This window comes from Abramis brama, assembly GCF_963993115.1.
Source record: "Abramis brama genome assembly, chromosome: 21".
Classification (NCBI taxonomy): domain Eukaryota; kingdom Metazoa; phylum Chordata; class Actinopteri; order Cypriniformes; family Leuciscidae; genus Abramis; species Abramis brama.
In genome coordinates this window covers 27,490,498-27,511,729 of record NC_139983.1, presented here as the reverse complement: position 1 = coordinate 27,511,729, position 21,232 = coordinate 27,490,498, and the positions used below count along the sequence as shown (strand labels likewise).

The window sequence follows — 21,232 nt, the reverse complement described above, 5'->3', positions numbered from 1 at the left end:
CGCCCGTCACAGTGCATTATCCACCATGGTTTCGGACACCACTACAGATGGCCGCCCGTTCAAATAGTACCCTAGGGGTATAGACGCAGCCAAACACACTTGAAACACAACTAATAAGATCTTCAGGAACAGAAGGTGCATTGGAGCAAGGTTGTAACTGAAGTCTGCAGGAAGGATGGCTACCCTTTTAGGAGTAAGCTCTGTGAATTTTAAGTGGTAAGTTACCTCGCAGCCAGAACAGCCTAGAAACAACTTGAAAACACTGTGAAAACCACCCAAAATGCCCAGAACGATGGTGGCGGGTACCATTCATGTTTTCTACAGAAAATGAAAAATCTAACAGTAACTAAAGCTTTCATGCCATCTTTTGTGGGGTTTATACTACAGTAGGTCTTGTTAAGTTGAGCAAGGTTCTGAATTTTTGAGAAAAGAAAATTTAAGGAAACATGAGAAAAAATAACCTTGGGCGCAGATGCCATCCCTTAAAAGAAAGAATTCACCTAAACGTTAACATTGACCACAAAGGATATACAAAGAAGACAGAGAAACAGCTCACCTCACTTTGGGCCTGTACCAGCCCCTTATCCAAACACAAACAAAGGCTCACAATAAACATAGAAAAGGGGAAAAAGACTGAATGCAATTTATGTAGGGTTGGGAGGGCTGAATTAAGATCAGAAACAACATCTATGTATATATTATGATGAGGATTGAAGGCATCCTGACTGCCGGAAGTGACAGTGACATTGAGATCTTTTTCTGTGTCAGAGACACATGGCCATCTGTCCCATTCCCATGCCACAACAAATCACCATGCTACAAACGCTGAGCTGACCCAGAGCTCAACTTGCAGAGCTGAAACAGGAAAACACACTTGTTTGTCTCCTTTCCTCCTAATTCAAGATAATAAGAGTGATTTGCCTTGCTAAATCAAAAACAAGTGCACATGAAATGAATTTTGACTTTGAAACAATAGAGTAGAGGCTGGTCCAACAGGCTGCTTCAGGTTAGAGACACTCGAAGACTCTTTGATTGCCTTGCTTAACTGAAATAAAAGCAAAGTGGTCCCTTGCCCTTCCTTAGAGACGTGCTCACGTCCTGTGGTGTGCCTCTAAGAGATTTGGGATTTATCTGATCTCTCTTGGATACATGGACCTATACACACAGCCATCTACGTCGAGGACCACAGTGGTGTTGGCGTGTGCAGGGGGCGGCGTCTCCCATGGCCTTGAATGGCTCTGTCTGCATCAGTGCAAAACTGGTTCTGACAGAGCAATGCTGGAGGAGAGACGCCTCTGCCCCTCCCTCATGCTGTTTCCCCTACGAGATACTATCGTTCCTCCCGCAGACTAGATTTCTTGGGTGACTTCAAAGCTTGTTCACTAAGTGTTTAGAAGAATGCGATGGAAACAGGAAAATAATGTTCTGATTTCTGTAAACTTTATAACATCTGCTTTTGCTTAACGTTTCTTCAGCGCTGAACGGCGCCTCCACTCCGCTCTTCGTTCGGGACATTTTTTCCCACAGTTAAAAAAGCACCTCACAAGCTGTGCCAAATCAAAGACAAAGAACGGTGGAGCAAGCAGCAAGAACAAATTCCTAGTTAAAAAAACAAGCACAAGGAAAACAAGAAAAGGAAGCACAAGATTTTTTTTGTGGAGGCTGAGAATTTGATTAGTTAATTGAATCGATTCTTTATTATTTGTGTTTTACAAAATCCACAAGAAAGTGCAGATAATTTGGGAAAAACATAAAGAATCAGAATCCGTTTATGTGGTCTTGTGTGATCTCGGATTAAGAACGGCCTTAAAAAACGAATGCAAACATCTGTGTGCATTTGCATTGTCAGTGCTCATACAAAATGAGGATGTACAGGTACAATTGCACACTACCACACACACACACACTTACACGACCTCCTTATGTGCACAGCAATGGACGCAAAACTGCCTCTGGCATTCAAAAAAGTCCCATTGCAATTTGTAAGTTGGTCACCGCTTGCTTAAAGGGTAGCATGACAGGACTCCTATGTATACACACAACATCCGACTCTGAGCCGGAGGGCTTCTTCTCCTTTCCCTAACTCAATCATGCTCAGGTTTCACTCTCGCCCATCCGAACACACTCACTTCCTTCTTCTGACCTCCCCCATCAAGACCGTAACCTACAACCAAACATGTATATGCAGCTTTTAAGCCTGCAGAAATGTGTCCCACCAATCATCTGACACAGACCTTGATGGATGGATTATATGATGATAAGACTTTGCCCAGAGTATCTAGCAAGGTCACGCATAAACTGCTCAGGTTGAAAGCATTTGTGTTTGCCAGATAATCTTGGTCATGGGTTATTATAACAATATTGGATGTACAACTCTGGACAGAGGTGTATAATTAGTAGCAACGTGTTAGTAAGTGAGACTAGAGATTCTTTATTGACATGTAAGGGTGAAATTTAAATTTGATTTAACATGCAAGAATGGAAACCAAATCACAAAAGATGGATGTGAAACACAAAACACTTTGTGAATGGTGGAAGAGTGCTAACAAGGGGACAACTAAGATACAACTAACTTTTGTTTGTTGAGTTTTGCATGTAGCATTAATCAGATTCAAATCTCAAAAGGCATATGTGGTACAAAGAAATTAAGAGTGCCCCCTATTTCCCTTAAAAAAAAAAGAGTGTCCATTTATCTCTTTTGTGAAAGTTGGCAACCTTAGCTCAATCAAACTTGCAATGCACACAAGGGAACATCGAAGTGTCAGAGCATATTTGCTAAATGCTAGGCCTTTGTTCAGATATTTTTTGTAGGTTTGCAAGATCTCTAACATGTCAAGAGGTTGTCTTACATTTGCAAACATAATTAGTCGACTGAAGCACTGTTGAAAGGACATTGTTTGTTTAACTCATGACTAGAGACAATGCTAACCCATTCCATGCTAGCTAGGGGCTAGTTAAGTAACAGTCATCCAGAACAATTTAAGTGTACCTCTCTGAAGTTGAACCCATCTTGAGCACGCTCTGCTCTCTTTCACGAGCCAACCCATCTCCTCCACCCTGTCATAACGCTGTTGTTTGCAGATGGCATTGCTGTATGGTGAATGTACGTATTTGAGGTTAAATGCTAACACATGTTTCTACACAAACATTTGTAGGGGCACAGTAAACAATGCTTTCTCCGGCTTAATGAGATCGGACTTAGAAGGTCAAGGGTGTTGACTGGTGCTAGGTTCTGTCCGTTTGCAACGTAATACACAGCTGATGTGAGACGAGGGTTCTGAGTGTGGTCCTCACATGTCTTCGTTTAGCATAAAGTTACAGTAAGGCGGAAGTCACCCTGTAACACCCTTACAGTGAGCGGCACGGCAATCTGAGTGGAGGTCATTACCATGGCTGTCAGGGGCACGTGTGGATGGGGTGGATGATTGGGGGTCTTGGCCTGCTGGGCTGTGGACCACAGGTCTACAGATTTGTAATGGTCATTTCCTCACTTTCCTGCTTCAGGAAAAGGGCAGACCAAAGAAAATAAATGAAGGGGGAAAGGGGAGAAAACAAATTAAGGTGAACATTGAGAAGGTGCCACTAGCAATGTATGGGTGAAATTAAGGAACAGGACGGATGGATGGAGGGATAGGTAGAAGAACAGAGGAAGTGGTACAGAGGAAGTGATAAAGTGTCTCACATTATATGATGCAAGAAAGTTGATGCCACCATTCTTTGTAAAGAAATAATTTCTAGAGATCCAACATTACGTTATTAGCATTATTAATGCAAATTTTCCCTCTGCTAACTGGGTCACATTCAATTTACAGACTGTGAGAATTCAGCTGTTTTTTAGTGAGACATTTAAAGCATCATAGGAACGCTCCCAATGCAAAGTCTATTCCAAAAGAAGCTGCCTCCTAAGATCATTTGTTTTCTCCCCCAGTTCTAAGGCAGAATGGCATGTATTCTTCAAAGACAATATAATCCAAGAATAAACTGCAACAAGCTCAGTGAAAAAAGAAAATTCAAGATGGAGGACAAACCAGAATGTATGTCAACTTACCATTTAGTAAAAAAATTACTTAGAATTCATTTAATACCAACAATTGATTTAAAAAAAAAAAAAAGTTAAAATATATACCATTTAAAGGTGCAATAGGTGATTCTCTACAGAATTTCTTTTGTTATGCTGGTTGAAAGATAGCAATCACTATGTTAAGCGGTCTAAATGTATTTTTATAAATATATATTGTCTGTGGAAGGCGTAGGACCATAAAATGTTCGTGTTCCCTGTCAGTCAACGTGTGTTTGCATACCACCGTGCAGCCGGTTCACGCAGACATCATACGTCATCAGCGCGTTCACGAACACTGTGCAGACAGAGCGAGAATGGCAGCTTGTTGTTTACAGTGCAATGAGAAACACTACAATAACGAACGTAAAGTTTTCTCACCGGTGAATGACACATGATGTAATCCAATAACATTGTCTATGGTCGTCTCTCTTCTGGTCTGTGCCTGTGTTTCGGAGGAGGCGTTTCTTCGGATGGTGATTTGCACAGAGGGTGGGATCGTATGCTTTCAATGCTAGCAGGCTAAAGTTTCCATTTCCCAGATCACATATTGCACCTTTAATCAATGTGGAGCATAGAGTGTTCCAAATAGCCCATTTATGAGGTTCCATCTCTGTTAGGATGATACCATTTGGCAATGTAAGCAGTATTAGGCAGCGAGGTAGCTCCCTAGGATTTTGGAACAGACTCTGAGTGTGTCTGTCAATACAGATTTAAAGACAACATGAGAGATGCATTTTCAATGACGTGTCCCATCACCGTCGCCCATGCCCAACAAGTTCGTCCCCCATCCCTCCCTGTCCATAGTGCCTCAGACTCTAACTTCCTGTTCCTGCCTCTCGCTACAATGATGAATGGCTGCAAGCTCCATTCAATTACGCCTCGAGTGCGAAGAGACAGGAACAATGGGAGCTGGCCTATGCAGTGTGGCGCAGGCCCACTGCATTCTTAGCAACAATTTAGCCTAATTAGCATCAACTCCTGCCCCATCCATCATACTCCTCAAGAAACATAAACAAACTGTCAGCTCTAGCGTAACAAACAGATCGCCCAGCTACTTAACACAAATTATTCTTACATGAAACGCAGCTTCTCAGGCAACCTTCCCCCCTCCAGGCCATCTGGGGGAATGAAGGGCTATTAAAATTGAAGACATATGTTCCAGTCAAGTTCAACTCCCTAGACTGTTGCGGCTGATGCGGTGACAGTTTGCCCAGGCTTATAGCGGAGTTGGGTGGGGATTGAGCAGTCTGTTGCAGGAGGGAAGATTCTGGATGAAGATATGATGAAGTTAAGAACAGGTGTGATGTATGTCAATCATGCTTTATGAAGGTTTCAGCTGCCATTTCAAACTGTAGAATTCTCTGGTTGACATTTTTGAAAATGCTGGGAAATAAAGCATTGCTATTTTTTCTTGTAACATTTGGCAGTCATCATTACATGGATATGGACGCCTACCAGCCTATAAAAGTCAGGCATGAAATAGAGGGATCAGTATTTCTTTTTTTAACATTCTGTAATTTATAGGATAGCTCTTATAATTTTTCACAAAGAAGTGAGGCTCTAAGTGACTATTTGGTTGGAGGAGATTAATAAAACAAGTGTCGTTGCAATACAGACAATAGCACAATATGAATACTAGTTTTCACCTAATTTAAAAAGAGTGCAAATGAACAAACTAATCATCCTTTCAAGGAGTCGGAAACTGTTTTCTAGCCAGAACGATTTCATTTAACATAAAACGCAATCCGATCTAAGTATTGCTGAAAAAAATCTAAAAACACAATATTTCAGCTTGTCTTTCCGCACAGACTTCACTCCGTGGGTACATTAAACTTCAATTCGACACATTCCTTTTGTTCTTCTCTTAGCTTTCACAGTCAGTTTGGGGAAGAGCTCGTAAATAAAACTAAGCTAATTAAGGCTAATGATGACTTTAGGGGGAAATAATTTCTGATGGAAACAAACGCCTCTGATACGTTCTGAATATAATGAGCAAAAGAACTGAACAGTGTAGAACCTGTTCAGGTGACAGGACTGCTTGGGAAACCTCAAGCTCCCCAGCTTAGCCTGACTCTCACACCCTGCCAAGCTCTCCAAATTTGTCACTTTTCCATTTCCTTTTTGATGTTATGCAGCGTGTGAAATGCTTCGCTAATTAACTAGGAAGCTTGGCAGGAGTGCCTTGTTGTTTTTAGGGGAGCATTGGCAAACCTCACTTGTCTCGGCCAAAAGAGACTGTGCTAACTCAAGAGTGACAAATATGCCATTGCTCCTCCCCCAAATGTAAGAAAACTAAACAAAAATGCAAGAGAACCAAACAAAATGACAGAGTGCTGTTCATTTTTCATGCCCTTCTTAAAGTACCTTTATTCCACATTAAACATATCACTTTAGGTAGGAAAAAATGGCCGTTTTATGCAAACGTGAGATTCCTTGCCAAGGTGACAGAGAAGGGTTATTCTAAACAAGTTCATTCTCTGACAACACTAGAATGATGTCATTTGCTGTTTTGTTCATTACCAATTCCTGGATCTGGGCCTAAACTAATTTTCGTTCATTTGTGAAGGCAATTATAAGCCTTGATCTTTTGCTCATTTTCTCATATTTTAGTATTTAAGTAAAGTTAAGGAAAATAATATGGTCCTCTAGCATGACTAATAAATGGACTGTGTCTTCAATTTAGGCAGCTCAGTGCCTCAGACAAAATGACACTTAATTTACCCACATGCAAAATGCACATTACACTCATTTTTCCCACACCACTCTGTTTTTTTTTTTCCATTTTCAAAGACAGTTCTGTCGGCTCTGCCCCTTGTGATGATGGATATCACTTATGAGCTGCTCAGCTTCTGGTTTATAAAGCGTAGACTTATTCAGACTGCTAAAGCTGGCCCGCTTTATATCAGGTGCGTGACCTAACAGAGCGCTGAGATACAACAAATTTCCACATTTGTGCCTGCTTTCTGTCTGACCAGGTCACGTTTTCTGCATTGTTTTCTTGAGATTTTCAGCATCACTAATTGAATGCATTTATCACATTTTCCACTCTTAAGTTTACTCAATATCATTGCAAATAAAGGGGGGTTCCTCAAATCCAGCCCTAGTGGGCCACTGTCCTGCAGAGTTTAGCTCAAAACCTGATCAAACTCACCCACCTGCAATTTTCTAGTAACTCTGAAGACCTTGATTATTAGCTTCATGTGTCTTTGATTAGGGATGGAGCTAAACTCTGCTGGGCATTGGCCCTCCATGGCTGGATTTGAGGAACCCTGCAATGAAGCAATAACTGTGCATTTTACCACAATATTGGTAAAAGTTTTTTTTTTTTTTTTTTTACCCCTTAAATAAGTAAATAAATAATCAAAATAAATGTATTTGCTGTTGCTAAGCAACATTTAAACTTTTTTATTGACCAACGCTAGCATGAAAACATGACATAATAGCTTATACAAAGGAAGGAAAATACATAAATATATAGTAATGTGTATAGGTGACACATTTAAGCAATAGATTAATCTATTGTAATATAATAATACTAATTATTATTATTTACATATTTCTGGTAAAATTTTCTGGTAAAGTTATGGAGAAAAAAAAAATATATGCACTGAGTGATAGACTGATAAAGACAATTTAAGATAATAATAATACTATTTGGGCACTAATATTTTAGGCCAATCATTACAGCAATCACATATGTTTCCATTAATATAGAATATACAGCGGGGAAAAGAAGTATTGAACACGTCACCATTTTTCTCATTAAATATATTTCCAAAGGTGCTATTGACATGAAATTTTCACCAGATGTTGATAACAACCCAAGGAATCCATACAAAGAAACCAAAACAAATAAGTTCAGATATTAAGTTATGTGTAATAATGTGAAATGACACAGGGAAAAAGTATTGAACACATGAAGAAAGGAAGGTGCAAAAAGGCATGGAAAGCCAAGACAACAGCTTAAAACTATTAGTAATTAAAAAGCAATCCAGCCCCCTGTCCGTGGAAATTAATAACTGCTGGTTCAGTCCCAACGGATGGCCTACAAAAAGGTCTCATTGCCAAGGTGTCACACAAGACACATCTCATGATGGGTAAAAGCAAAGAGCTGTCTCAAGACCTTCGCAACCTAATTGTTCCAACACATAATGATGACACTGGTAATAGGCACCATTCTAACCTTCTGAATGGTCCAGTGAGCACTTTTGGGGCCATAATACGGAAGTGGAAAGACAATAATTTTACCATAAATTTGCCTCGACCAGTGCTCCTCGCAAGATTTCTGACAGAGGAGTGAAAAGAATAATCAGAAGAGTTGTCCAAGAGCCAAGGACCACTTGTGGAGAGCTTCAAAAAGACCTGCAGAGAGCAGGTACTGTTGTCTCAAAGAAAACAGTAAGTAATGCACTCCACCGCCATGGCCTGTATGCACGCTCACCACGCAAGACTCCATTACTGAAAAAAAACCATGTTGAAGCTCGTTTAAAGTTTGCTGCACAACATTTGGAAAAGCCAGTAAGCAAAAAAAGCAAAACACTGGGAGATTATAGTGTGGTCACATGAGAGCAAAATTGAACTGTTTGGATGCCATAATACACACCATGTTTGGAGGAGAAATGGCAGTACACATTACCCTAAAAACACCATACAACTTGGTGTTGGCTCTTGGACAACTCTTCTGATTATTCTTTTCACTCCTCTATCAGAAATCTTGCGAGGAGCACTGGTCGAAGCAAATTTATGGTGAAATGATTGTCTTTCCACTTCCGTATTATGGCCCCAAAAGTGCTCACTGGAAAATTTAGAAGCTTAGAATGGTGCCTATAACCAGTGCCATCATTATGTGTTGGAACAATTAGGTTGCGAAGGTCTTGAGACAGCTCTTTGCTTTTACCCATCATGAGATGTGTCTTGTGTGACACCTTGGCAATGATACCTTTTTGGAGGCCATCATTTGGGACTGAACCAGCTGTTATTAATTTGCACGGACAGGGGGCTGGATTGCTTTTTAATTACTAATAGTTTTAAGCTGTTGTCTTGGCTTTCCATGCCTTTTTGCACCTTACTTTCTTCATGTGTTCAATTCTTTTTCCCTGTGTCATTTCACATTATTACACATAACTTAATATCTGAACTTATTTGTTTTCGTTTCTTTGTATGTATGGATTCCTTGGGTTGTTATCAACATCTGGTGAAAATGTCATGTCAATAGCACCTTTGGAAATATATTTAATGAGAAAAATGGTGACGTGTTCAATACTTCTTTTCCCCGCTGTATATAGAATTCAATGTTTACCACTAGATTTTGTACATTTTAAATTTAAATGCAGAGTTAAGTGTCTCAGTCCATCTCACGTTCATCACATCATAATATAGGCTAATATAAGGTGGATTGAGTGCAACAGTGTCTGCCCACTTTTTCAGCGGTCTTGGTTGTGGAATTATTTACATCCGTTCATTTTTACCAGTATTTGAAAATTGGACAAAAAGACAAAAGGTAAAACACTGTCTACTGTCTACTTTAAGTTTATTGCAAATATCTAAATATTTTGAGACCGTAGAGAGACTGACTCTATTACGTCATTCGCAGTGCTTTGTGAGAACAGGCGACCACTAAAGAATGCTAAATAATTTTAACACAGTTATTTAAACAAATAAGCAGGCTGAAGGCTTTAACAAAAGCATATACTGTACCATCAATCAACAATCTCGTAGCTCACAGTAGGTCTGTCTGTAAAGGTTTAGAAGTTATTTAAAAAAAATAAATTCCATTAGGTAGAAAATGAATGGGATTTTTGCTTCTGGAACCCGACTGTTGCTCTATAAAGGCTTCAAATGTGGCTCATTCAATCGGGTTTTAAAGCCAGAACAATATGTTCAATGTTATTTTATTTTACCATAAAATAATTTGTGGGATTCAGATTAAAATTAGACATGGTTTCATTATTTATTGCTTTGGTCACATGAAGATGAAGGAGAAAAGAATGGTGCTGAAATTCAGGTGCTGCTCATCTGGCAGAGTTCTCAGAGAAAGAAAACAAACCCTGATCCACTTCCCCACAAACAGCTTCCCGCAAGCTGACTGGATTCTGCAGCCCAGCACCAGGATGTTTGGCTTACAAAATGACTTTGCAGCTCCCGCAGCCATTCTACCTAATTGCCCCCTGGACAATTATTGTAGCCCTCTGACCAGCCATTTTGGGGGGAAAAATTTAAAATTAAAGCCATAATGTTACTGTGGATTGCATTAAATATTTTTCATAACTATTAGTGTTAGTAGTGTGCGTAATGTGCCCGTTTCTTTCAGGATACTCACAAGTACATATCATAAATGCAATTAAATCTGAGAGTGCACGGGTGGGTTGGAAAAAAATTACCAAACAAAACATTTCCCTAAGCAATCCAAACACAAACAGACCCACAAAAACGGCAGCGACCTGCACATAATCACAGTGAGACATTTCCTCTACGCCAGGCATTGCCATTCACTCACTGCCATTTATAAACATTGAGAGGGACAAACAGGGAAAGCACAGGCAATGACAGGCCATATCGGTCTGGATATGAGCTGATAAATTGGTGGCTGTGGAAAAAGTGCCCCTTGGGCTCCATCTATTCAGCCGACTGAGGCGGAAAGGGCCGTTTTCAAAAGCACCCCAGAGCCTGGCCATGCATGACAGAGCCTGACACCAGAGCCATACTAGATTCCTTTCTACATGGGCGGCAATGGGCTCCTGGGAAGAAACAAGTGCTTACAGAGGAGATATATCTCCCATCTCATCAGCTCTGCTTCTACCCTCATACTAACACACACCTGCTGAGCCATCAGATTATAAACATTACATGCTTCTGTTTAATATACTGCTCATGCAATTTGGTACAATACAGAATAAAACTGAAAATATAAGTTTTAAATGTATCCTTTTAGTATCCAAGGTAGAGATATCCAAAATTTGCACGTTCTATTTTATTACATAAAACATTAAGTGGCATCTGCAAACAAATGATTATGCTTTAATCAGATACACACACACCAAATCATATAACAAAAATACAATAAAAACAAAGGACATAAATACACCCTTTCAATGATGAACTTTTTCATTTCTAAATTAAAATAATTTTGTTTTGGGGGGTTGTCAGGGTCATACAACTGTCTTGATAACATAATAATTATATTCTGAATGAAATAAAAAAATTAATCTAAAAGAAAAGCTTAAGTAGTCTGGCATAAACCTTTAGTGTTTAGTGTTCTGCTTCACTGCTTTTTTTATACTTTGATATACTATATTTATTCATAAAATAATTACATTATTATATTTTTTTTTACAAAACTTTTGCAAAAAGTTATGCGGTTCAAGTCTCTTAAATTTTTTGCTTTTTAGTTAGGCAAGATTTGTCAAATATCATGCTGTAACTACCTCAAAACTTGATATTTATAAATTAATCATTCATGATATTAGAAAAAACTAACTTTTCAAAAAATATTTTAAAACTTTTGATTAAAATGAGTACACTGACATGCACTCAACATGGTTTGACATTTTGTTGTGTCCACTGTATCTAAATGGCCATGATATAAAACACAACAACAACAACAACAAAAAGTGTTCATTATTTTCATATGCGTATATGATTCTAATCCACAACCCTCTTAGTCTCATCTGCGGACACGGCAAAGCAGTCGTTGTGTCCTTCCGGAAAGTTTTATCTGGAGAAAGCATCTGTCATCTCTCATCAGAGGCTGCTGCCACAGTCAGCAGACTGATAGCTTAACCTTTCCACCATACTGCACTTCAAAACGAGCAGAGAGCCCCTAGGATCCCTCAGAATGTGTGGTCTTCTCTCTGCACCACTGACTTCTGCATGCACGTCTCATTCTGTACGAGACACCGCTCGAGGATGAAGATGCCTTTTCCCTTCTGAGCTCATTTATTTCTCTATCAAACATCCAGCATGTTCTCAGGACTTCAGCGTCTGGAGCTGAACGAGCTGGCCAACTACGTCAGGCCGCGGTCAGGATGAGCAGTGCCACCTGCCGTGGAGTTGCCCGAGCGTTAGACAGTGATGGGCAAATGACAGATTGGAGTGTTCTTGGAATGTTAGCTAAGCCACTGGCTAGTAGCCATTGCTTTTGTGGGAAATGAAATCAGCACTGTTTGATCACGTCATATGAAGTCCAGAGGGACTTTGAAGTCCTGAGACTCACTACTGATGAGGCTAAAACCATCGTAGGAATCACAGCAGGAGAGAGAGGAAAAACGAAACAGGAAGTTGTGCTTCATTTTTGTGAGGTGACGGAAAATTCGTAACAGCACTAGAGAAAATCAGTCCATTGCACTGGAAGGAAAAATAACCTATATGTGGATTTTTCCTCAATTGTACACAATGCAAACATAATCTAGATTAAAGGGTTTACTATCATTCGTTCCATATGATTCTCCTACATAATTATAACTGAATAAATCTTCTCTATGACTATAAAAAGCTTTCAATTTTCAGCTTGAACTTTAACATTGAACATCATCACTTGGTGAAAGATTTATAAAGGCTGGAAGTGAAACTTCAAAATAGCTCTTTACTGCCACCTATCACAAAGTTTGGCAACTGCAAGCAAGACAGCTAACAACAACAGTTCCATAATGACAGAAAACAGGAGGAGACAAACCAGAAGAGTGAAGTGATTATTGCAACATTATGACAGCTTAAGATTTAGAGGCTGACCAAACATTTTAGTGGACATGTTATTCGGGTATGATGCAGCCTTTTTCACAGACTGGAAAAAAATTACCCCAATCAAAGTGAGGATATAATCACAGATCAGATCACTCTGAAACAACACTTGCAGCACTGTTTTTCAGTGCTCGGCCTTAAACAGCTTCTCTGGCCAAAAATCCCCTATTGGATTAAGATCCTGTCAATCATTCAGAACTTATTTATGAAACCAGTCAGCATCAAATTTGTGCAATAATCCCCTCCTTCTTTCCTGCCATTGCCCACCCAGTGCCACTTGGTAACATGAGCAAACAGGAATTCAAGACGTAAAACTAGGGCACTTTTCCATGACCCAACATCATTTTTTATATCTTTATTCCATTGTATAATTGCCCTTATTTCAAACATAATAATGGAAACCGCTTCATTTCTCCCTCCCATCCCTTCTTATTGCCTCTTGATTGTGACATCTGTGTCTGTCCTGATTTTATTGGATGAAGCGCTCCTTTTGAAAGGATAATAAATGTGTAAACAAATTCAAAACAAGCCTTTCTCCTAAGATTTGGTTCTCATTATCAAATTGTCCGGCTTCCTTTGCCAACGTCCCCCTTCTAGGCAATGTCATCCTTTTACAACTCAAGATCAGCCATAATCAAAAGTGTCTATAAATTTGAGCTTCACTAATTAAAGTCTCCTTCGCCAAGCGCACAAGCGGCGACCCGGCAGGGATCTCTCCCGAAAAGACTCAAATTGGCTCCCAAGCACAACAAATCACATTATGATTTGAGCTCTTGCCCGCAATGCCCGCACAGCGCTCATCTTGAGTCGGTTAACCCAGCTGAAGAGTGAAGAGGCCATCTCCCTGCTGAAGACCTGTGCTCTGACTCTCTAGAAACAAAGAACAACATTAACGCTCACACACACACATCTAAACTCATTGATGTCCACGGGATTTCATATTTATATCGGCTCCCCCAAACGATTTGGACATTTTGGACACTTATACGTCGCAATTAAAATGTAAATGTCATTGCATTACATTAAAAATATTAAGCAAGCGGCATCTGCATTAAATTACATCAGACTTTTAATTAGAAGTAACTTCCCTTTACTTAGTAATTTCTGCATTTACTTTGAACACTGTAAGATTTTTGTTTTTGTTTTTGAAAAGTGTCTTATTCTGACTAAGATTGCATTTCTTTTATCAAAAATAGTTCAGAAAAAAAATTACAATGTAAAATAACTATTTTAATCATTTATAATAATTTATAAAACATGTATCTAAAGCTGAATTTTCAGCATCATTACTCCAGTCTTCAGTGTCACATGATCCTTCAGAAATCATTCTAATATGCTGAATTGGTGGGTAAAAAAAACATTTCTTATTAATATCAATGCTGAAACCAGCTGTACTATTTAAAAAAATATTTTTTGTGGAAACTGTGATAAAAAACATCAACCGATTATTTAACTTGGTTTACTGCGTACAGCGCGCGCGTTGAAAACAAAATGCCCATTGCCATAACAACGTCAGCTGTCCTGAGGCTTCCTACACCGTAAACTAAACACAGTAATGAACAATGACGTTGATTTTACCATATCAATCCGAACGCGAGTCCGGTGATGAAACATTGGAAGAACTAGTTATTGAACCCGAACCTCCATCGCAAGGACGGCTCGAGCAGGAAGTTTCTCAGTGATGCACTACTCAGTTTGAGGTACATGATGAGATGTTGTAACTGTAATTCCTCACCATCAACATTAACAAGTGCATGTCCATCAACAAACCGATTATTTAACTTAGTATTTTTCTAATATATTGCGGTGAACACGTGGAAACTGTATCAATAACAGTGCATGTATGCAATGTTGTATACATTAGCCAAGCTCTAGCGTGACCAACTGATGTAACATAAACATTGGTAAAACAGATCTTGTTCCATGCTTAATCTTTCCTCAAAGTAGTGAGAATGACAGACAATCTGCATTAATAGACACAGTTATAGGTAATAGTGGCCCACAAGGGATAACCCCCCCAATATTTAAATCTATGCATTACAACCCCCCCAATATTTATACCATGATCACATGAAAAATATGCAGACCCAAACTTCAACTCCCCCAATGTTCAAACCAAATCTACACCCTTGATTTTGAACACCATCTTTCAAGAGCAAGCAGTTTGCGAATCCTGCATTGAACTCCGAGATTTGAGAAGCAGTCGTCAGTAAAATAAAGGGAACACAGCAAAAGTTTAGGATTATACTTGCTGTGATATCATGGTAAAGATGAATTTTAACCACTGATTCTTCACGTGCTCGTCCTTGGGCAGTGAAAAAAACTGGCTCTACCTTCACATTGTAGAGCACAGTGTCTTCTCGACATGATGCTATCCAGTATCCACAGGAATCAGCTGCCTGTCTGAGGTTCAAGTTTTCCTTGGTGTCGGCGCGCGCAATAAGTGGGCGGGCAATATGCTAATGTTTCGTCTTGACGTCACAACGAAACGGCTTATGCCTAGTTTGAAAAACGATTCATTTCATTGACTCAGAGTCGACTCTTACTTTTGAAAGACAGTAACTTCATATATGGTGCACTTTCAAATTTAAAACTTTGCAGGATGTTTTCATTCACTTAGAGATATGTTACACACTACATGAAAGGTCATTTTCAAAAATCCATAATAGTTTTTCATTTTTCTGATTTATAAATGTCTTTACTGTCCTTTTTGATCAATTTAATGCTTCCAGAAATGAATAAAACTATTAACCTAAGTTTTTTTTTTTTTTTTTTAAATCATATTGACCCCAAACTTTAATAATACATTATAATAGCATCTTTAAAATAAATTATATTTGTAATGTAAATAATGTAAAGACATTAATATTTAGCCACTGTACACAAGTGCAAAGAACCAACAATCAAGAATTTTTGGCTGTTGTTGTTTTTGACAGTACCTATGTTTTTAAATATAAGTCATACATTTCTACTATAAAAAAGACTAGGTTTGTAATTCTCTACAATTTAGCTTCTCAAATTAGATTCAGTTAAGATGTATACATTACTTTTTGACTTTGTTTCATCCATGACATTTGTATTTGACCAAAAATTCTGACATGTTTGGTTCTCCTTCAAATGACAAACTAGGCCGACAACAGAACTGTAACTCTGGGCAGAGATTCCCCCGACGTTTCCAGACAATATAAAGCTGAAACGGGACAATGATTTGTCTCTCAAACAGAGCAAAACACAAGTTTTCCACCACAGTTAAGTCATTGCAAATTACAGCATGGTGAATTGAGAAACAATTACAAATTTAAAGTGAATTTAAGGAGAGCTCCTTAGAAGATTATTTTTAGCCTTTATGGGAATACGTTCATACAAGACTTTACGATCAATGCAATGTTGTGATCACTCCATCAAAAGCTCTTCTCCAGCCAAAAGACATATCAGCATTCTGTGCTAATTACAAGGTCGAACAACAGCCAACTGGACAGCGGTCCAAGAAAAAGTGAATATACACGCAAATGCATGCACACACAGTGTATCATCTACCGTGCAGTTTCATTTTCCTACAGGGTCATTCAAACTATGGCCCTTGACTACTTAGACTAAGTGCTCAATTAAGCATAGCTTGTTAGCCAGTTTCCTTTCCAGCTATGTTATTGCTGCCATGTGCTGTATTACGGTACAGTATGTAATACAGTGTGTTCGGCCAATATTACTGCATGTTCTAATATATTCATTCCTTTGGAAATCTCTGACATCTCAGACTCTTTTTTTTCCTCCCTTGACTCATATTTTATGTTTCATGTTATGTCAGACCACCTGTTTTTTGGTTATTTGAGGGACTGTGTAAAAGGTTTTAAAAAATCAACATGATAATGTTTTAGCAACCCATTTTACTTGCGCAATAAGACATATTTTCAAGTGACACAGCAAATTTGATGGAAAAATGTTTTTAAATGTGCATTAGACTACATTACTGTACGGTTAATGTACGTAGCCTACCAAAATTGATTGAATACAAGTTTGCATTGGATTGTGGAAAATCATTCCCCTCCTCAAACACTGTTGATGCATTTTTTTGACCATAGACATGAAGGATGAAGGTCAAGTTCACCCTTGAGAGCATCTTGATGTATCCCAATGGAAACAGTTCTTTTTAGTTGTTATCATTATTTGCAATTATTGCTGTAAACTTTATTATATTCACAGGCATCCAATTACTTCATTAACTAAGGTCAAGATTTTAGAAAGGCTGCATTTTCTACAACATTAATCTTAAACACTGCCTTAATAGCTTTATTCACCACGGATTCATAATAATTCCGAGTCAGAAGTAGTTACCATTTAATAAAAGAATGCGAAAGAAAACATTTTTCTTTACCAGGAACAAGTAAACAGACTTTAAAGGCAGCGTTTACCCACTCACGTTAGATATGCCAAGATTTCTTCATAGAAAACTCATTTCAGAACATTTAAAGGCATTTCAAATGCCAATGGCACATACGTCATTCAAACACTAAGACTAGGCCTATGTTTTATCAAAAATGAATGTGGTTAACATTAACAACACTGATTAGATCACCATCGTTATCGGGTGATAGAACGTATTGTATTTATTGTAGCCAGCCAGCTCCCTTCAGTCTTTTCAGTTCGCTCCAAAGGCCTCATTTGAACAATTTCCCCCGGAAAATGAGCACGAGCGCTAGCCCAGACACAGCCTCCCATGTCGAACAATCATAATCACGCTACTCTACCATAACACCGCAATTATCCTCATTGCTTACAGCAACACAAAATGCATGATGGATGAGCGTGTGTGTGTGTGCATCTACAGTAGAAACGTCTCCCACGCACGTCCCCATCTGTCGCGGATCCTCTGCTCAGTTCAGCGTGCGACCTCCATAAATCATACCATTAAGATAACGTCGGTGGCCCCTGGCTGGCTCGTACATTACCCCGGCAGACTAAACTCCATCCGTTCAAGACCCGGCTCTCTGATAAACAGCTGACACAACAGCGACAACCCACATACGGCTCATGCGAACAGTAGTTCGACAGTAGTTCTCGCAGGCGTATGGGTCAGACTTAGAGGGAGTGATGTGTTATCACCAGTAGAAAGTAATCCATGGTGTAATCGTGGTGTAAACAAACACATATTGCGCACATTTGTGGTGTTCGCTCTTTTAAGGGTTGCTCCAATCTACTTCAGGTACATGTGGGAGGTATATGATCTGTTTGGAGAGTCTAAGCTCCTTGCTGCATATGTTACCATTATACTTCATGCCTGGTTGCAGTCAACTGATTTCTTGTGACATTATGATCCTGCACATTTCCTCTAGAGGTAATTAGTCGTAGCAGTCAATAAATCTCCTCTGTTTGTTTTTGTAATGTTTATTATGGTTTAATTGCGTTTTTGCCCCATTTCAAAAACGGTTTTCTCCACATCGAGGAGCGAACTACAAATGCAGTCAAACTTTATGCATAATTACAAAAATATCATTAGAACTCTGATTATATAGCTTGCTCACAGAATTCACTGTGTCCAGTGACAAAAAGACAAAAGTCTTAAAGCGACACAGAAGTGGGTGTACGGCGGCGATTTGGAGACTAGAAGAACCCTCCAAAATCAACATTCAAACATGAGCTCATCTAAACATCTGTCCACAACATGTCCAATCATTGCCCTGCTGAGGCATGTACAATTGTTTCTGGAAATAAATATTAGGCCTAATTCAGCTCTGATTGTAGCGGCCAGTCGTGGGCCGGAGAGGAAGCGGTCGTTTGCGGCAGACATCTAATGTGAATATTTCTCCCAGGGTTCTCCTTTTAATTACCTGTATTTATTTGATCTTGTTTTACTCCTTTCTTCTTCTCGATTGAGGCTACATGGATTTATTCGTCTGATGCTCCTAGACTTTATTTCACACTTATGCACCAGTTAAAACAGTTGAGGACTGAGTGTGTTTTAAGTGAGGGTCTGCTGTGGACTGAGTTCAATTATACTTAGGCTGTCTGTCTTTTCCCGTCACACTCCATTTGCAGTCAGCGGATACGTTTACACAGAAACTAATCATAACTAAAACATTTTTGTGTAAATCTTACCAAATTACTCTGCATAACAGGGGCAGGAGAGGAAATCAATACCAAAAACACTTAAGGTAACATCTGACCGTTCTTCCGGACCTTCTGGATAATACTAAGATAAATGATGAAAGGAAAATAAGTTCCCATTAAGAACACTTATGAAAGAGAATTTTTTATATAATTGGGCAAATGTAAAGATCGCAATATCCGGCTAAAGTAATTCAGGACCATTTTTCACAATTAAAGCTGGATTGCACTGTGCACTGTGTATTGTCTTATGAGTCAGCTAATAGTTCCATATAGATGGAATATTTCCTAAATAAAAGGCATGTCAGTAAATATTAGTGTACTTTTTAATACTGTCATATACTGCAAGAAACAAAACCTGATTTAGTACAACACAGATTTGATTAATTAATTACTTAAAGAGACAATACTTAAAGGATGGAGTGGATATTTAAAATGTGTGTTTTTAAAGAGTCAAATTGATGAAATTATAAATACATTTTCAAGTAATTCTGTCGCATAATGACCTTCTCTCACATGCTTTTGTGTATTTTTGTTTTTTAAATGTATCGATTTTACAACAGATGGACTGTCACAGAATGATAGTCACATTTGCTACATTTCCATAAGCCATGAAAAACAACCAAAAGTTGAAAAATGCTCTGAGACTACAATCAATGCCAGGTATAATGCTTCCCCCTTGTGGTAGATTAAAAAACTTGACATCACATTATTAGATACAGCCTAACTCTCCCTAATTTCAGACTTTAACACATGCCCCAATTTCTCAATATATGCTTGGATGGAATGGCTGTAAAATGAGTCCTGGTAGGATATATAAAACGCTCTGCAGTGACATTAACTCTTGTGTCCTTAAGGGGGGAAAAAAGCAATTTTGGAGAGTCAGTCCAAGCCTGAGAGAAGCCAAGCACAGACCCAATCCAATCCCTGTGACCAGGTCACACACAAATTAACTTTTCTCGCTCCCAAGCCTCGTTAACAGGGAGCTGGAGGGAATATGACAAGTGCAGGAGGTGCGAGCTAATAACACTGGGTTATTCTACCACTGTGAAAGAAAGAAAGAAAGAAAGAAAGAAAGAAAGAAAGAAAGAAAGAAAGAAAGCTTTTTTGCTAAATATGATGCAAAGTTCATTAAATGAAAAGGGCAAGTTGTTATTCATTAATTTTCTTAACGTTAAAACCTGGTACCTTAAGTTCAAAATCCTTCATTGTCACTGCTAAAATAGCCTGGTAGATCATCATACAAACAATATAAGCTCAAACTTTGCAGTCTGCTTGATATCAGAGAGTAAAATTATTCCACAATTGAGATTCTTTTAGCCTCGTGACATCACGAATTTGATGAACACAGACTTCATTTCTGTAATGGCACACAAAATAATGTCACAACACCGGTTCTTTCTTATTAAAGCTACCTAATGAGTAGATTTTCCTATTTCTCTGCCAATACATTTTGACCAGCTCAAAATGCATAATGAAGCCTTTTAGTAGTTTGCTAAGTAGTTGGCATCATTGCTTTTTACACATGTGCAGACTTCCGTCTTGTCTGCTCGATGTATATTAGCTACATAAAACAATTAATAAAACAATTGGTGTTCTATGTACGCAAGCGTCATTTGGGCGTTGTTGGCTGTTGAACTTAAATAATCAAATAAAAAATAATTTATTCACAAACTAAAAGAAAATATCACTCATTCTTATAGAATATACAGATGGCATTTAAACCAAGTAAACATAATAAGGATGAGCTAAAGAAACATTTTACTTTTGCCAAGAATAAACTAAATGGGTTATAAATCCGTGAAGAGAACGCGTCTTAAACTGAGGGAACGATTTGTAAACGGAACTAACTGAAGTGCGCGTGTATCCCGCGTACATCTCCAGACAGACATCCGGTTGAAGGATTCGTCCGTTGGTCAACTTTAAAATTACAAATCAAAACACATTTATTTAATGTAAGCAGATTTATACTATAAAATCCCTGACGAAAAGTCTTTCGCACGCACCTCATGGCGGTTTGCAGTGTCTGCTAACTGGTGCTGAATGTGCACGCGCCGCGCGTGAGACTGAACGAGTTGGTAAACAAAGTTGCGGATTGAGTGAAAATAGAAAGTTGAAGGGCGTCTTACCTGCTGATCCACCCGCAATGATCTGATGAGACGCCTCTCTCAATAAAGTTTGCTTTTTAGATGTCATTTTCTGATTCCGGGCCTATGTCGAGAAGGAAAAAATGTTATAGCAGCGTTGCCGCATTTTAAACCGATTCGTTATTTTATAATTAATCAGAGTCTCAGTGAAATGTAATGCGTAATTAAATTGAAAAGGCCTAGAAAA

General features: G+C 38.7%; 1 protein-coding gene across 1 annotated transcript in view; it reads right to left on the bottom strand.

Moving 5' to 3' along the window:
* Positions 1–21,232, bottom strand: part of slc25a21 (solute carrier family 25 member 21) — a 98,717-nt gene that overhangs the window by 77,237 nt on the left and 248 nt on the right. The window contains exon 2 of the mRNA XM_084096690.1: positions 21,028–21,109. Within this exon, the coding sequence (XP_083952816.1) occupies positions 21,028–21,109 (82 nt within the window). The remainder of the gene's footprint in view (positions 1–21,027; positions 21,110–21,232) is intronic.